Raw genomic sequence first — 17440 nt, 5'->3', positions numbered from 1 at the left:
TACTGTGTCCAGTCCTGGGCCCCTCAGTTTAGGAAGGATGTTGACTTGCTGGAACGAGTTCAGAGAAGGGCAACAAAGTTGGTGAGGGGCTTGGAACACAAGCCCTATGAGGAAAGACTGAGGGAGCTGGGGCTGCTTAGCCTGGACAAGAGGAGACTCAGGGGTAACCTTATTGCTCTCTACAACTACCTGAAGGGAGGTTGTAAACAGGCAGAGGTTGGTCTCTTCTCCCAGGCAACCAGCACCAGAACAAGAGGACACAGTTTCAAGCTGCGCCAGGGGAAGTTCAGGCTGGAGGTCAGGAGGAAGTTCTACACAGAGAGAGTGATTGCCCATTGGAATGGGCTGCCTGGGGAGGTGGTGGAATCGCCATCACTGGAGGTGTTCAGAAGGGGACTTGACAGGGTGCTTGGTTGCATGGGTTAGTTGATTAGGTGGTGTTGGATGATAGGTTGGACGCGATGATCTTGAAGGTCTCTTCCAACCTGGTCTATTCTATTCTATTCTATTCTATTCTATTCTATTCTATTCTATTCTATTCTATTCTACTCTACTCTACTCTACTCTACTCTACTCTACTCTACTCTACTCTATCTTCTCTAATTTAATTGCACTTTATTGTCCACTGCAGGCAAACTTAGTTTTCCTGTATGTATTCAGGTCAGGGACTTAATGAAGCAAAATAACTATACTTAGTATCAGATTATTTTTCAGCTGTTTTATATTGGAGTCTTAGGTTTCTCATTCTCTTCACTTGCATTCTTCTTCTGGTTTCAAACTAGTCTTGAGAAAAGGTTGTATTTTAAAGGCAAAGATTTAACCATATCAGCTTCAGGGAAAAGTTATCTAGGAACATAATGGTCCCCCTCAGCACCTATTTTAGTGTGGATTGGAGTTGTGCTTGGTCTTTTTGTAATCAGTGTTCAAAACCTAATTACTTAAGTGGAAATTAAACTTTTGCTGGCAATTATGTGGATTCAGATAGAGAAAAAGAGCAGAGGTGGGGGGTGCAAAAGGTTCCTAAACCTCCTTCCTTTTTCCTTATTTTCTTTAATATTTTTTTTAAGTGCACTGCTTTACTCAAATTAGTTAAATTGAGAGCATTTCAAGACTGGCATTTTTTACTGTCTATGGTTAACAACATGCCTTATTTTGCCAACATGAAAATTTGAAGGTGTTGAAACATGAAACAGCTAATTTCTGGCCTGAAGTGCTAAGACTTTATGCTATTAAGACATGAGTAAATACGTGGTTGTGAGTAGGTGTGTGTGAGGTTTGATGAAAGAAAGGGGACAGGAGGAGCAAGAGACAGTAAGAGCACACACATTACAATACTAAAGCAGTGCAACTCCTTCAAAAAGGGAATGTTTCAATACTCTGCAGTAACACCCTGCAAAAAGCTATCATTAAAAACAGTTAAAAAAAACAATAGAGATGGAAAGAAATACAAAAAGTTTCCCTCCAGAAACATTTTCAGCCAGTAAATTACAAGACAACACGAAGCTGCAAAGAAGAGACCGCAAACCTTAAGGTCAATCCTTCCAGCAAGTGTATGGAAGGGAAGACCTGGAAATTCAACATGTTGAGATTGTGAGGTTTCTACAGCAACAACTTTAGCTCAATAGGAATAGAATGGAATAGAATCTCTATCATTTACTGGATGTGAGGGGAAACATAGTGACCAAGGATTGAAGAAAAGGCTGAAGTACTGAATGCTCACTTTGCCACAGTTGTAGAACCAGATGTTTTCTGGATACTCAGCCCCCTGAGATGGAAGACAAGGAACAGAATGAAGACCCCATAATCCAAGAGGACATGGTTAGCAACCTGCTGGGACACTTAGACACACTCAAGCCTATGGGGCCAGAAGAGTAGAGAGAGCTGGCAGAGCTGCTCACCATGCTACTTTATATCATTTATCAGCAATCCTGGGTAAACAGGGAGGTCCCAGTTGATGGGATGTTAGCAAATGTGATACCCATATACAAGAAGAGCCAGAAGGAGGATCCAGGGAAACTACAGATTTTTCAGTCTGACCTCAGTAACACAGGGAAGACAATGGAGCAGATCATCTGGAGTGCCATTACACTGCCATGGGTTGCCATGGGTTAGCTGTTTGGGTGGGTTGGATTGGTTGATGGGTTGGACATGATGATCTTGAAGGTCTCTTCCAACCTGGTTTGGTTTATTCTAAAAATATTCTAAATCTGTCACATGTGAGATGGCAGCACAGCACATACATATGCTTCTTTACTCTAAATACACAGCACATAAAGAGCAGCTAGTTGATCAGGCCCAGTCAGCATGGGTTCATGAAGGGTAGGTCCTGCTTGACTAACCTGATTTCTATGACAAGGTGACCTACTTAGTAAAGGAGGGTGAGATAGTGGATGTTGTTTTACCTGGACTTTAGAAAACCTTTTGACACCATGTCCCAGAGCATTCTCCTGGAGAAACTGGTTGATTGTGGCTTAGATTGGCATACACCTGTGTTAAAACCTGGCTGGATGGCTGGGCTCAGAGTGGTGGTGAATGGAGTTAAATCCAGTTGGTGGACATGTGGTGTTCCCCAGGGCTCAGTACTGGGGCCTGTTCTCTTGATTATCAGTGATCTGGATAAGGGGATCAAGTGCATCCTTGGTAAGTTTGTAGATGACACAGATAACATTGAGTTGGATGCGAGGGTAGGAAGGTTCTACTGTGAGACTTGAACAGGCTGGATCAATGGGCTGTGACCAATTGTATGAGATTCAACAAAGCCAAGTGCCAGGTCCTACACTGGGTCACAACAAAATCAGGCAACTCTACAGGTTGGGGGGAGAGCATCTGGAAAGCTGTCCAGCAGAAAAAGACCTGGGGGTGTTGGTCAACAGCTCTCTTAATATGAGCCATCAGTGTGCCCAGGTGGCCAAGAAGGCCAACAGCATCCTGGCCTGTATCAGGAATAGTGTGGCCAGAAGGACTAGAAAGGCCATTGTCCCACTGTACTCAGCAACTGGTGAGACTGCCCCTTGAATACTGTGTTCAGTTTTGGGTCTCTCACTACAAGAAAGACGGAGGTGCTGAAGCAGGTCCAGAGAAAGGCAACAAAGTTGGTTAAAGGTCTAGAGAACAAGTCTTATGAGGAGCTGGTGAGGGAACTGGGATTGTTTAGTTTTGAGAAAAGGTGGCTGAGGGGAGACCTCATTGCTCTCTGCAACTACCTGAAAGGGGCTTGTAGCAAGGTCAGGGTTGTCTGTTCTCCCAAGTAGCAGGCAACAGAAGAGGAAACCAGGGAAGGTTTAGATTGGGCATTAGGAAATATTTCTTCACTGAAAGGGTTGTCAAGCCCTGGAACATGTTGCCCAGGGAAGTGGTTGAATTATTACCCCTGGAAGTATTTAAATACACGTAGATGCAGTGCTTACATGGTTTAGCAGCACACTTAGTAGTGTTAAGCTACTGGTTGGACTCAATCTTAAAGGTCTTTTCCCCTGAACTATTCCATGATCCTACAAGCAGTGAAAACTGACTGCAATTAGCTTCAGGCTCCAGCAGTAATCCCTTCCAAGAATGAAATTCACAAAAGAAAAGGAACTCTCTAGTGTTTTAGTCAAAACTTCCAACAGCTGCACCCACTGACTCACTCAAAGAACAGATCAATTGTATGTTGCTGTACCCAATTTAAGCACCACCAGATACTGCATCCAACAATCACTGTTTCCCAAAATTGCTCAAGTGGCAACATATTAAAAGAGAGTTTGGCTTCATATCCTAGAGAATTGAATTTGAAATGACGAGCTGGATTGGCAAAGCACTTTTGCTCATCTAGAATATAACAAATTTTGCATGAGTAAGATTACCATGGAGAGGAAACTTCTGAGCAGGACTTTGAAGAGATCACAAAATCCCCTAGAATTTGCAAAACAACCCAAGCACTGTTTTCTCACAGTATCAGTATCACAGTATCACCAAGGTTGGAAGAGACCTTGAGGATCATCGAGTCCAGCCTGTCACCACAGACCTCATGACTAGACCATGGCACCAAGTGCCACGTCCAATCTCCTCTTGAACACCTCCAGGGATGGTGACTCCACCACCTCCCCAGGCAGCCCATTCCAATGACTAATGACTCTCTTGGTGAAGAACTTTCTCCTCACCTCAAGCCTAAACTTCCCCTGGCATAGCTTGAGACTGTGTCCTCTTGTTCTGGTGCTGGTTGCCTGGGAGAAGAGACCAACCCCTTCCTGACCACAACCACCTTTCAGGTAGTTGTAGAGGGCAATGAGGTCACCCCTGAGCCTCCTCTTCTCCAGGCTAAACAATCCCAGCTCCCTCAGCCTCTCCTCACAGGGCTTGTGCTCAAGGCCTCTCACCAGCCTTGTTGCCCTTCTCTGGACACGTTCAAGTGTTTTTGATGTCCTTCTTAAACTGAGGGGCCCAGAACTGGACAACAGTTCTCCACTTACCCTTGACCAAATGGTACTTTAGTGAGTATTCTGCAGTATATAGCTGCACTTGAACAGAACTGCTCATATGGCACACAGGGCTCAATCCTGTCAGTTTCTGCACATCCTATCAGATAGGTACCTCACTAAGTGCTACCTCCTCAGTTTGAAAATATCTGTGCCTCCAAGCACTACTATGTTAGCACAAATCCATGTAACTTATTAGTCATTCTAGTTTAGTTCTGCAAGCAGTCTCAGATGGAAACAGCCAAACTAGGAAAGCCAGGAGTACTTTTTGATCAAAGTTGCCACAAAATAAGGAAGATCAGTATCTTGTGTACTCACTGTCTCTCTTCACCTTCAGTAACAGAAAAACATTTATATTTGCTTACCTTCCTGATATGAGCACTAAACAATTCCTACTGCAATCAGAAGTAGACTTGAAATCAAAGAAATGTAAGTCACTGGAGTTAATCTGACAATATTTGTATTAAGGTTGTGTCTTACTGCCCCTCTATTCCCATGAAAACTCTCTGGCTCACAGAACCCCTTGCCCAGTTAGGTAGCAGTTAAGCTCCAGGTCTCAACCCAGAGCTCTCCTTGTGTCTCTGGAGCAGGAGCAGTGTTTGGAAAACACTGTCACTTCACCATAGAATCTCTTTGCCTCCATGTACACTCAACTCAATTATTGTGTTGACGAGCAAGACTCAGAGCACTGGCAATTACCTTTCCCAGCAAACATGACACAGACCTCCAGGAGTACTGAAAAGAAACTGTACCATGGGAACTATGTTTCTCACAGCTAACAGTCTACTGACACTTGAGATCATCTGAACAAAGTCATGGCAATCTGGTGAAGTCCCCACAGACTGGAAAAGGGGAAACATTGCCCCCATCTTCAAAAAGGGCAAGAAGGAGGAACCAGGGAACTACAGGCCAGTCAGTCTCACTTCTGTGCCTGGAAAGATCATGGAGCAGATCCTCCTGGAGTCACTACTCGCTCAAAAGAATAGTGAAGAGGTGATTGGGAACAGTCAGCATGGCTTCACCAAGGGCAAATCCTGCCTGACCAACCTGGTGGCCTTCTATGAGCAGGTGACAAAATTAATAGATGAGGGGCGAGCAACTGATGTCGTTTACCTGGACCTGAGCAAAGCCTTCCACACTGTCCCGCACCACATCCTGGTCTCCAAACTGGTGACACATGGGTTTGATTGGTGGACCACTAGATGGATAAGGAACTGGCTTGATGGCCGCACCCAAAGAGTGGCTGTCAATGGCTCCATGTCCCAGTGGAGGCCAGTGACAAGCGGAGTCCCTCAGGGATCAGTCCTGGGACCTGTCTTATTCAACATCTTTGTGGGTGCCATGGACAGTGGCATTGAGTGCACCCTCAGCAAGTTTGCTGATGACACCAAGCTGTGTGGTGCAGCAGACACGCTGGAGGGAAGGGAGGCCATCCAGAGGGACCTTGACAGGCTGGAGAGGTGGGCACAGGCCAACCTCATGAAGTTCAATAAGAGCAAGTGCAGGGTCCTGCATCTGGGTCGAGGCAATCCCAGGCACAAATACAGGCTGGGCAGTGACTGGCTGGAAAGTAGCCCTGAAGAGAGAGACTTGGGGGTGCTGGTGGACAAAAAGCTCAACATGAGCTCTCAGTGTGCACTTGCAGCCCGCAAAGCCAATCAGATCCTGGGCTGCATCAGGAGAAGTGTGGCTAGCAGGTCGAGGGAGGTGATCCTCCCCATCTACTCAGCCCTGGTGAGACCCCACCTGGAGTACTGTGTCCAGTTCTGGAGCCCCTATTACAAGAGGGATATGGAGGTGCTGGAACGTGTCCAGAGAAGGGCCACAAGGATGATCAGAGGGCTGGAGCACCTCTCCTATGAGGACAGACTGAAGGAGTTGGGGCTGTTCAGTCTGCAGAAGAGAAGGCTCCGAGGTGACCTAATTGTCGCCTTCCAGTATCTGAAAGGGGCCTACAGGAAGGCTGGGGAAGGACTTCTCAGGATCTCAGGTAGTGATAGGACTAGGGGGAATGGAATGAAGCTGGAGGTGGGGAGATTCAGGCTAGATGTGAGGAGGAGGTTCTTCACCATGAGAGTGGTGAAACCCTGGAATGGGTTGTCCAGGGAGGTGGTCGAGGCCCCGTCCCTGGAGGTGTTTAAGCCCAGGCTGGATGAGGCTCTGTCCAGCCTGATCTAGTGTGGGGTGTCCCTGCCCATGGCAGGGGGGTTGGAACTAGATGATCCTTGTGGTCCCTTCCAACCCTGAATGAAACTATGAAACTATGAAACTATGAAACTATGAAAACAAAGCATTATTTAGTAGCCAGTAACAACAGTGAGATGAATGAAAGAGCCAGATGAAATAACAGGAAAAATTGCTGCAAGGCCATTGAAGTGACTGCTAGAAATCTGCTGATCTTTGTCTAAATGGCCATGAGGGTGATTTACAGATCATAACAGAACCTACAAGTCCCACTCCACCAATATGTTTATCTTTTCTTCTTCCCATTTTTCGGTGTGATACACACCCACCATCTGCTGGACAAAGTGCTGAACTAATCCAAGTAAAAAAAATAAAAGGGTTTTTTTGGGTGCAAGAACTCCTTTACCATTATGTTTACCTGAGGCAGAGGCAAAACAGCCTGGGATGTGTGGAGACCATATAGTGCTGTAAACAACCCCTTCGTGGCCTTTAAAAGTGCATAATGACTTCCCCACTGCTGGATCCCACTGAATAAAGTGGAAAAAAACAAAATGAAACACAAAACCAACATTAAGGCACACATTCAATAAGGAAAAGGTTTCATACATACAAAAGCTTTATGCATACAGAAAGGACTAAATAAAATTCTTTGTACCATGTATCACGAAAAGCATTTGCATACTGATGTCGTTTACCTGGACCTGAACAAAGCCTTCCACACTGTCCCGCACCACATCCTGGTCTCCAAACTGGTGACACATGGGTTTGATGGGTGGACCACTAGATGGATAAGGAACTGGCTTGATGGCCGCACCCAAAGAGTGGCTGTCAATGGCTCCATGTCCCAGTGGAGGCCAGTGACAAGCGGAGTCCCTCAGGGATCAGTCCTGGGACCTGTCTTGTCCAACATCTTTGTGGGTGACATGGACAGTGGCATTGAGTGCACCCTCAGCAGGTTTGCTGATGACACCAAGCTGTGTGGTGCAGCAGACACGCTGGAGGGAAGGGAGGCCATCCAGAGGGACCTTGACAGGCTGGAGAGGTGGGCACAAGCCAACCTCATGAAGTTCAGTAAGAGCAAGTGCAGGGTCCTGCATCTGGGTCGAGGCAATCCCAGGCACAAATACAGGCTGGGCAGTGACTGGCTGGAAAGCAGCATGCAGGAGAAGGACTTGGGGGTGCTGGTGGATGAGAAGCTCAACATGAGCTCTCAGTGTGCACTTGCAGCCCAGAAGGCCAATCAGATCCTGGGCTGCATCAGGAGAAGTGTGGCCAGCAGGTCAAGGGAGGTTATTCTCCCCCTCTGCTCAGCTCTGGTGAGACCCCACCTGGAGTACTGTGTCCAGTTCTGGAGCCCCTTGGGGGGCTGGATGCAGTACTGGATGCAGTACTCCAGGTGGGGTCTCACCAGAGATGAGTAGGATATGGACATGCTGGAGCGTGTCCAGAGAAGGGCCACGAGGATGATCAGAGGGCTGGAGTACCTCTCCTATGAGGACAGACTGAAGGAGTTGGGGCTGTTCAGTCTGGAGAAGAGAAGGCTCCAAGGTGACCTAATTGTGGCCTTCTAGTATCTGAAGGGGGCCTACAGGAAGGCTGGGGAGGGACTTCTCAGGGTATCAGGTAGTGATAGGACTAGGGGGAATGGAATGAAGCTGGAGGTGGGGAGATTCAGACTGGACATGAGGAAGAAGTTCTTCACCATGAGAGTGGTGAAGCCCTGGAATGGGTTGTCCAGGGAAGTGGTTGAGGCCCCATCCCTGGAGGAGTTTAAGACCAGGCTGGACGAGGTTCTGGCCAGCCTGACCTAGTGTGGGGTGTCCCTGCCCATGGCAGGGGGGTTGGAACTAGATGATCCTTGTGGTCCCTTCCAACCCTGACTAATTCTATGATTTTATGATACTTAAACTAGTATCAACTGAGGGATAAAGCAACATCTCAGTTAAAACAGCATTTAAGCCTCAATGTAAAAATAAAGAGGAATGGTGCATCAGTGTTGTTTCTTAACACAAAGAACTATCATGTCCAAAACAAATCACAATTGTCACCTTCACCAACACCAACATACCAGCTTGGCTGTTTGATCCCATGAACCAGACACCACTAGCTGCTCCCCTCTGGTTTGGCTCCAGTCAACACTATATGCCTGTAAACAATATAACAAGTCTAGTTTAGAAACAGCACTAAATAAAAGTTTGAGACTCCAGGTAGACAAAGTTTCATGAAAAAGACTTGGATTTGCAGATTGTGTCATGATCAGCTAAAAAAACCCACACCAATCAAGCACTACAAAGCTGATACCAAAGACACTTATTTGAAAAACACATTTAAATTTTACAGCTCAGCCTGGCATTCAAGGTACAAACAGGCTCAGAGAAGTAGTTAAAAAAAAGTAAATATTGGCCAAAATAGAGGGCAAAAAGAAAAGTTGTATCACAGTATCACCAAGGTTGGAAGAGACCTCAAAGATCATCAAGTCCAACCCGTCACCACAGACCACATGACTAGATCATGGCAGCAAGTGCCACATCCAATCCCCTCTTGAACACTTCCAGGGACAGCGACTCCACCACCTCCCTGGGCAGCCCATTCCAATAGCGAACGACTCTCTCAGTGAAGAACTTTCTCCTCACCTCGAGCTCCCTCAGCCTCTCCTCACAGGGCTGTGCTCAAGGCCTCTCACCAGCCCTGTTGCCCTTCTCTGGACACGTTCAAGTGTTTCAATGTCCTTCTTAAACTGAGGGGCCCAGAACTGGACACAGTACTCCAGGTGTGGCCTAACCAGTGCTGAGCACAGGGGTACAATGACTTCCCTGCTCCTGCTGGCCACACTATTCCTAATGCAGGCCAGGATGCCATTGGCCTTCTTGGCCACCTGAGCACACGGCTGGCTCATGTTCAGGCAGCTGTCGATCAGCACCCCCAGGTCCCTCTCTGTTTGGGAGCTCTCCAGCCTCTCTGACCCCAGCCTGTAGCTCTGCATGGGGTTGCCATGGCCAAAGTGCAGCACTTGGCACTTGAACTTTTTGAATGACATCATGTTGGACTCTGCCCATCTCTCCAGTCGGCTGAGGTCCCTCTGCAGAGCCCTTCTGCCATCTAACAGATCAACACCTGCTCCCAGCTTGGTGTCATCTGCAAATTTACTGATGACTGACTCAATCCCCTCATCCAGATCATCAATGAAGATGTTAAAGAGGATGGGGCTCAGCACTGATCCCTGGGGGACACCACTAGTGACTGGCCGCCAGCTGGATGTGGCACCATTCACCACCACTCTCTGGGCTCGGCCATCCAGCCAGTTCCTAACCCAGCACAGAGTGTTGTGGTCCAAGCCATGAGCTGACAGCTTAGACAGCAGTTTGCTGTGGGGGACGGTGTCAAAGGCCTTGCTGGAGTCCAGGTAGACCACATCCACCAGGCGGGTCACCTGATCATAGAAGGATCAAAATCTACACAGACCCATCATGTCTATAAGCTTCTACCACTGTAAAAACCCATAACTGAGACTGATCTCATACCTTGGATCCAAATTTATTCAAATATCTACAGTTAAGCACTAGTCATGTAGAGGTGCTCTCTCTTTTCACAGCTGACTATGGAGTTGACTTTGAGGTTTCAGCTGACTAACAATAAATACCTTTTCGTATGTAACTCTCATAAGAAATACAAGCCACAAAATACTTCTGATGTGCATCTTTTCCAGGTTCTATGACACTTTTTTTAGCACTCATATCCTTAAACAAATAAAGTGAAAATCTCAACTTCCCTAGGAAAATTACTTTTCATTGCATAGTTGAAATAAGCTCCCTTTCTTCTCTGACAGTTTCACAGGATCACGTAATGTTAGGGGTGGGAAGGGACCTTTCAGGTAGTTGTAGACAGGAAGGGCTTGGTCTCTTCTCCCAGGCAACCAGCACCAGAACAAGGAGACACAGTCTCAAGCTGCACCAGGGGAGGTTTAGGCTGGATCTTAGGAAGAAGTTCTATACAGAGAGAGTGATTGGCCATTGGGATGGGCTGCCCAGGGAGGTGGTGGAGTCACCACCATTGAAGGTGTCCAGGAGGAGACTTGATGGGGTGCTTGGTGCCATGGGTTAGTCGTTTAGGTGGGTTGGATTGGTTGACGGGTTGGATGTGATGATCTTGAAGGTCTCTTCCAACCTATTCTATTCTATTCTATTCTATTCTATTCTATTCTATTCTATTCTATTCTATTCTATTCTATTCTATTCTATTCTATTCTATTCCCTAAGTGGAAAGCAACCACTGTCTGCAGAAAACCAAAGTGCATTACCTGCATCTTTCCTTTTCTACAATGTACTGCTTCCCATATACAAAATGGTGCTCCAGCATCATTTTGTGCTAGCTCCCTTCCTTGAGGAATTTATAATCTAAATGTACCAGACACTCAGACAGCAACCACAAAAGCCAAACAGCAAACTCAGGGTCAATTCTTCTGTTTGTTTTTCCAAACCATGCCTTTACCTCCTGTCTTTTTCCACCTTTGCCAGCTAACTACAGTACTCAAGCTCATCAAAGCACCTTCCCTTTCAACCTGGCTTCTGCCATTAAAATAACAACAAAGACAACACACAGGTACATGCCCATATTTTAATAATGGAAGACATCCCAGTTTCTGAAGTGGCTCCTGAGTTCCTCACAAGCATTAGTCTCTTCCATTCTCCCTGAGTCTGTCTGATGGCGTGGGTTCCAACTCCTACAATGTTGCTCTTTGGAAATGCTCCTAAATGTACCACTACATAGTATGCCTCTTTGACACCAAAGTCCTATGAAATCAGCTCAGATGGATGTGTCTCATTCACATGTTCACATCCAACATCTTCCAGAAAAAAGCAAGTCTGAGAAATATGCACCTGCATCACACAACTCACCTAGCCCCTGTTCGGGGCAGGTCTACTGCACAGGTAAGGCAAAGCACACATAATGTTTACAACTCGCTCACAAGCTATCAGAACATAGCACCTGTTGAACATGTGTTGCAACAAGGGACTGTGTTCATGTAACAGATGTGGCTGGGACTGCCCAGCACACTGCAACTCCATCAGAGGCAAAGGGACCTGGGCAAATTCTCATTTGGTCAAGAATTATGAACAGAACAGACAACAGATTCAGAAAAAGAAAAGCTCTTTTCCATTTCCACGTGACAGGTCCAGGTTGTGGGAAGAGAATGAAAAGAAGGAGGTGGGGAGGACCACAAAAGGTTCCTTTTCATTCTTCTTTCCTTTTCATGCTATCCTGCAACATAAATGTACAGCCACCTCAATGGAAGCTGTGTTGAGCAACTGGGAAAGACTAAACACAGCATAAACCTTAGTTGTGAATCTTTTAGTATTTTATCTTCGATCACAACACACATTAATGCTAGTTTATGCCTAAACAGTGGCAAGCAATTCCCCAGGCAAGATGAGAAGATGAGGAACAGTTACAAAACCATAAAAAGTAATTAAAAAATGCATGATCAGGCTAACTTTACAAGACTAACCTAATTCAAGCAGTCTATTGTCTCACATTCCAGTGAGATCTCATCAAAACTAAAGTAAATTAGACTAACTTATTAATGAGATTCAGCATTTGGTTAGTGCTGGAAGAAAACTCATTGTCTTTTGATAATAAAGATGCAATTTTACATTAAAAATGCACATTGTTTTTTGAAGATGAAAAACAACCCCACTTAGAAAACAAGAGTGGGATCCTTGTCAATCTTGCCTCTGAAGTATTGTAAAATGCAGCGATAAAATTGTCATTAGAAATGTCAGACAGGGATTAAGGATTAGGAAGGTAGTCAACAATTTTAAAGAGCATTGTCTGCCAGTGTTTACCACAAATTACTAGGTAGATTCCTTCTGAGACCTATCCACTTAAGGCATGTTTATAAAGAATCAGTACAAACCTTTCCTGTCTCATGATAAACACTCAGCCCATGCATCCTATACTGCCTTTCTAACTCATGGTTGAATGCATCCACCTCCCCATGCTACCTGCTAAACTAAGACTTGGCCACAGAAATGTTTACTTCCAAAAACAGATGGTGTCACAGCACCAAAATAAACTTATGGACAGAATTTCAATGAGAGAAAAAAGATCATATATTTAGTACTATGCTTTGCCTACATTTTTCTGCTACTACCATCCACCTTTGAACACTACCACAAAATCCTAATCACAACTACAAACCCATATCTCAAAATTCTTTATTTACATAGAATATGTACTAAATCAAAGTTGGAAAAAACCCAACACTAAGAAATGAGGTACAGAAGACAGACTTAGGTAATTTCAGTCACTCAGCTTTTTCATTTTGTGCTTTGTATCTGAGAAAAACCTTTTTTAATGCAAAACTGGATTTCACAGAATGGCTTAGGTTAAAAGGGACCTTAGAGATCATCTACTCCAACCTCCCTGCCCTGGGCTGGGATCCCTTTCAACTAGTCTCAGCAGCTCAAGGCCTCATCTAACCTAGCCTTAATCACCCACAGGCAGGAGGTATCTACAACCTCCCTGGGCAGCCTGTTCCAGAGTCCCATCACCCTCATACTGAAGAACTTCTTCCTAAGATCCAGTCTGATTTCCTCCATCATTTTTCACCAACTATATACCCAACTGATTATTTTATTCAGATTTATGTTTAGAATAAACCTTTATTTAGAATAAACCAAACCAGGTTGGAAGAGACCTTCAAGATCATCACGTCCAACCCATCAACCAATCCAACCCACCCAAACAGCTAACCCATGGCACCAAGCACCCCATCAAGTCTCCTCCTGAACACCTCCAATGACAGCAACTCCACCACCTCCCTGGGCAGCCCATTCCAATGGGCAATCACTCTTTCTGTATAGAACTTCTTCCTAATATCCAACCTGAACCTCCTCTGGTGCAGCCTGAGACTGTGTCCTCTTGTTCTGGTACTGTATGTTATTCATATAAAGTGTAAATAATGCAGAATAAAATGGCTTGCATCTGAAATTCAAAGACTTGACAGAAGTGAATAAGAATAAAAGCATGAAAAAGTTAGGAAAAAAAGATCACTTGAAGGCAAATACACTAAAGCATAAATGTCCTTAAAAATGTGGAAATACATTTATGAATGTATTAGTATAACATTTTTTCCTAGCCATATCATATGGCATAAAGAGTTTGAGATTCAAAGAAAATAAAATGCAACAGTACCAAATCAAAGATAAAATAATACATGCTGTTAATCAGGTAGAATTTCATAGACACTAAGCTGTGCCAGGGGAACTTTAGGCTCGAGGTGAGGAGAAAGTTCTTCACAGAGAGAGTTGTTACGCATTGGAATGTGCTGCCCAGGGAGGTGGTGGAGTCACCGTCCCTGGAGGTGTTCAAGAGGGGACTGGTCGTGGCACTAGATGCCATGGTCTAGTAGTAGTAGTAATAATAATCATCATCATCATCATCATCATCATCATCATAATACAACCAGGTTGGACTTCACAGGTTGGACTTGATGATCTTTGAGGTCTTTTCCAACCTTGATTCTAGGATTCTATGGAAAAAGATAAGCAATTTCCAGCTACAACAGAAGTCCTAAAGATCTGCATAACATGCATCACTCACATTATCCTCAAGAATATATCCTCAAGGATAATACTGCTATACACATTAGCTGTCTGATTTAGACCTATCCAACAATGCTCTCTCAAAATCACAGGATGGCTGCAGTACATTCACACCATACGAGTGCATACAAGAAACCACAAACACTATTTCTGAATATATTAGATTTATGCAGTTAAGTGATGCATACTGCAGCACATGAACGTACATATGCAGGTGTATAATGGGTAATTCACTTTATATTCAAAGTAACATTGCTACAAACCCAAACCACAGATGCAAAGTTAAAAAATAGGCAACCCCACTTTTGAATGTAAATCCACAAATCTTTCAGTAATTCCAACATTAGGTTTATGTTTGCCTGGTTTACCTCCTGGGTGTGCTCTTTATAGACTTGCAGTGGACCTTTGGTTTTAGTTGTATCCCAGATTTGCAGGGATCCATCTCCACTAGAAGTGATCAACACATGTTCATTATTCTCACTCCAGGTCACATCAAACAGGCCATCGTTCCAGTCAAAACTAAGTTGAAACAGCAAAGATACTTGTGTGTGAGAGTGAACAACACAAAACTCTGAACTAGATACATGCAAAAATAGTACTTCTTTAAATCATCCATTTTAAACAGCATTTTAATATACTTGAGTTTCCAGTAAATCTGCTCACTATTAACTTAATTGTTATATATCAACTTTCACAACTGTATGCCAGGAGATGTTAAGTTAAAGCATAAATGAGCCAAAGACCTCTCATACAGACAAACAGAAAGGGAGGTACCACATCTCACTATCTTCTACAGTTTGTTTAGCATGTTGCTACAGAGGTAGAAGCCCTTTGTCATGGAAATAGAACTGTGTTGAGGGAGCTCTATCCAATTCACAACACCATTAGGAAACTTGAATCACCATGAAAAAAAACCAACCAAACAGACAGACAGTCATGACCATATTAAAGACCTTTACACTTCCAGTTTTGTTGAATATGACCAATTACTTGTTAAACACATCTATTTCAGCTCTCTTAACATCTCCTTCAAAATTTTATTATAAAAAACAAACAAATTGGGTCAATGATAGTATGAAATCTCCTCCTTCTTAACCTTTTTTCTCCTACCATCCAGAACACAAATAGAACTCCTCTCAAATCCTTAGAATATTCCATCTTCTAGGGAGAAGCTCCATGAGTTTATGCAGCTTCCTGCTCTATTTTCTGTACAAGTAAATCATATGGGCATAAATGCAGGTGGCAATGAACTGTTCCTGAATAGCTACAACTTTTACTTTCACACTAGGGCAGAGAGGCTGCTTGTAATTTACACTGTCAGTTTTCTATAAACCAATTTACACTACTATGCAATGTAAAATTATCATTTGCATACAAACACAAACATATCATTTGCATACAAAATCAATAGGTACTGTAGCATGAATATAATACTTATTACTAATAACCCAAAATATTTGGCTTGTGTGTTGCACTCACAGGTATGTAAATTTTTCCCTTGCAAAATGAAAACTTAAACCTGTTACCTCCTAAGCAGAACAATCCCAGCTTCATTTTGTTCCAGCACTGCCAGAGTTCCACAACCTAAACCAGCAAAATAAAGCAAAACATCACAGCTAGTTCCCCCACGCCAAAGGATGCTACTGTGGTCTTCAGGCAGCTTCAGTGTACAGACAGAAAGGGCATGTGAACTTTTAAGAGGCCAAACAATCAGCAGCACAAATAAACATGTATTTAATTTGCACTAGATTGAGTTGTGGTGGTTGGTTTTTGGTTTTGTGTCTGTCTTATTTTACCTCCAGCATTACCTGTAGCTTAGGTTGGTAAACGAAACAACTCACAAAGCATTAAAATGCATGTTCCCCGTGAGCTTCGTTACAGACATACCAGCATGGGGTTTCCTTTTAACTTGTTGATAAGAACACCTTTTCACCTTCCACTCCCTTTGAATCTAGTAATATGAAGACAGCTCATCAAGAAATTAAACAATTCTGTTCTGAGAAAACATGCATGAGTAGTGCTTTTCTATATGACCAGAGGATTGGATAGGATAGGATAGGATAGGATAGGATAGGATAGGATAGGATGGGATGGGATGGGATGGGATGGGATGGGATGGGATGGGATGGGATGGGATGGACCAGGTTTGGAAGTGACCTTGCAGATCATCATCAATGCAATTCCACCTTTAGAAATTTTGTTTAAATTGAATGCTTTAGGAGGAATATTCCCACTGGAAAAAGTTTTGAGTGTTGAGAAAAGCTCTGCCTGAATCTTCATCAGGACGACAACGGCACCGGGGCCCCTGTGGACATGCAGTGACTGAGACTGGAGCAGCTAACATTTTGAGGAGGAAATATTTTCCGACATTCCATTCGCACCGTGTATGTTTCTAGCACTAAATTTATTATCAACTCTATACAATCAGTACTCCTGTGAGAATGTCTTGCGAAAAAAACACCACCGAAACAGAGGGTTTGTATTTTCGTATGCCGGAGAACGGGCAGGTCGTGGCCGTCAGAGGCAAGCACCAGGCTGCGGTCTGCTCCGGTGCTAACCCCAGCCCGAGCACAACGTACAAGCTCTACCAAAGCAAAACAAAAGCAACGCAAAGGGAAACCCCCAAACGCGTTTAAGACACTGACTGTCCTTCCGGACATCCGAATTTCCAGGCACGGGCGGGCCCCGCTGAGGAGCCGCCGGCGGGAAACACACGTTAACCATTACCCCACCGCCCCGCCCGCACCTGCGATGCCGTAGTACTGTGAGGCGGCGCAGGCCACGCGCCCCGGCCAGTAGGGCGAGAACTCCACCGCATAGCCGTGCAGCCCAGGCAACCGCAGGACACCGCCACCATTAGGGCCCGCCGTGCCCATGGCCCTACCCGGGCCCCGGCTGAGACGCGGAGGAGCCGCCGCGCGCAAGCCCGCGCCGGAAGCGCGCCGCCCGCCGGGCGGTGCTGAAGCCGTAGGGCCGCCGCCATCTTTGCTAAGGGTACATTGTCACGCGGCTGGTCGCGCCGACTCCGTCGTTCTGGACTGGCATCGGCGGGTTTGACCGGAGATGCGAAACCCCGCTGGTTCGGAGGTTCCCTTGGGCTCCCGGAAAGTCGGTGCTGGCGCTGAGTAGTCGTCCCGCTCTGCCTCGTCAGCAGCGCCTGGCGGCTGCCGGGTCCACACTAACCGACTCTGAGCGTGG

The 17440-nt window shown here is 45.1% G+C and overlaps 1 protein-coding gene across 1 annotated transcript in view; it reads right to left on the bottom strand.

Annotated features, from left to right (window-relative positions):
* Nucleotides 1-17166, bottom strand: part of PEX7 (peroxisomal biogenesis factor 7) — a 54387-nt gene extending 37221 nt beyond the window's left edge. The window contains exons 1-5 of the mRNA XM_068150349.1: nucleotides 16989-17166; nucleotides 15769-15826; nucleotides 14611-14761; nucleotides 8707-8784; nucleotides 7057-7165 (exon numbers count right to left, since the gene is read on the bottom strand). Of these exons, the coding sequence (XP_068006450.1) occupies nucleotides 7057-7165; nucleotides 8707-8784; nucleotides 14611-14761; nucleotides 15769-15826; nucleotides 16989-17118 (526 nt within the window). The 5' untranslated portion in view covers nucleotides 17119-17166. The remainder of the gene's footprint in view (nucleotides 1-7056; nucleotides 7166-8706; nucleotides 8785-14610; nucleotides 14762-15768; nucleotides 15827-16988) is intronic.
* Between the last annotated feature and the right edge of the window lie 274 nt (nucleotides 17167-17440).

Source organism: Melanerpes formicivorus, unplaced genomic scaffold, assembly GCF_026170545.1.
Source record: "Melanerpes formicivorus ecotype bairdi unplaced genomic scaffold, bMelFor1.0.p_v2 SCAF_2, whole genome shotgun sequence".
NCBI lineage: Eukaryota > Metazoa > Chordata > Aves > Piciformes > Picidae > Melanerpes > Melanerpes formicivorus.
Note: the sequence above shows the minus strand (reverse complement) of the source record. Positions and strands in the feature narration are given on the sequence as shown.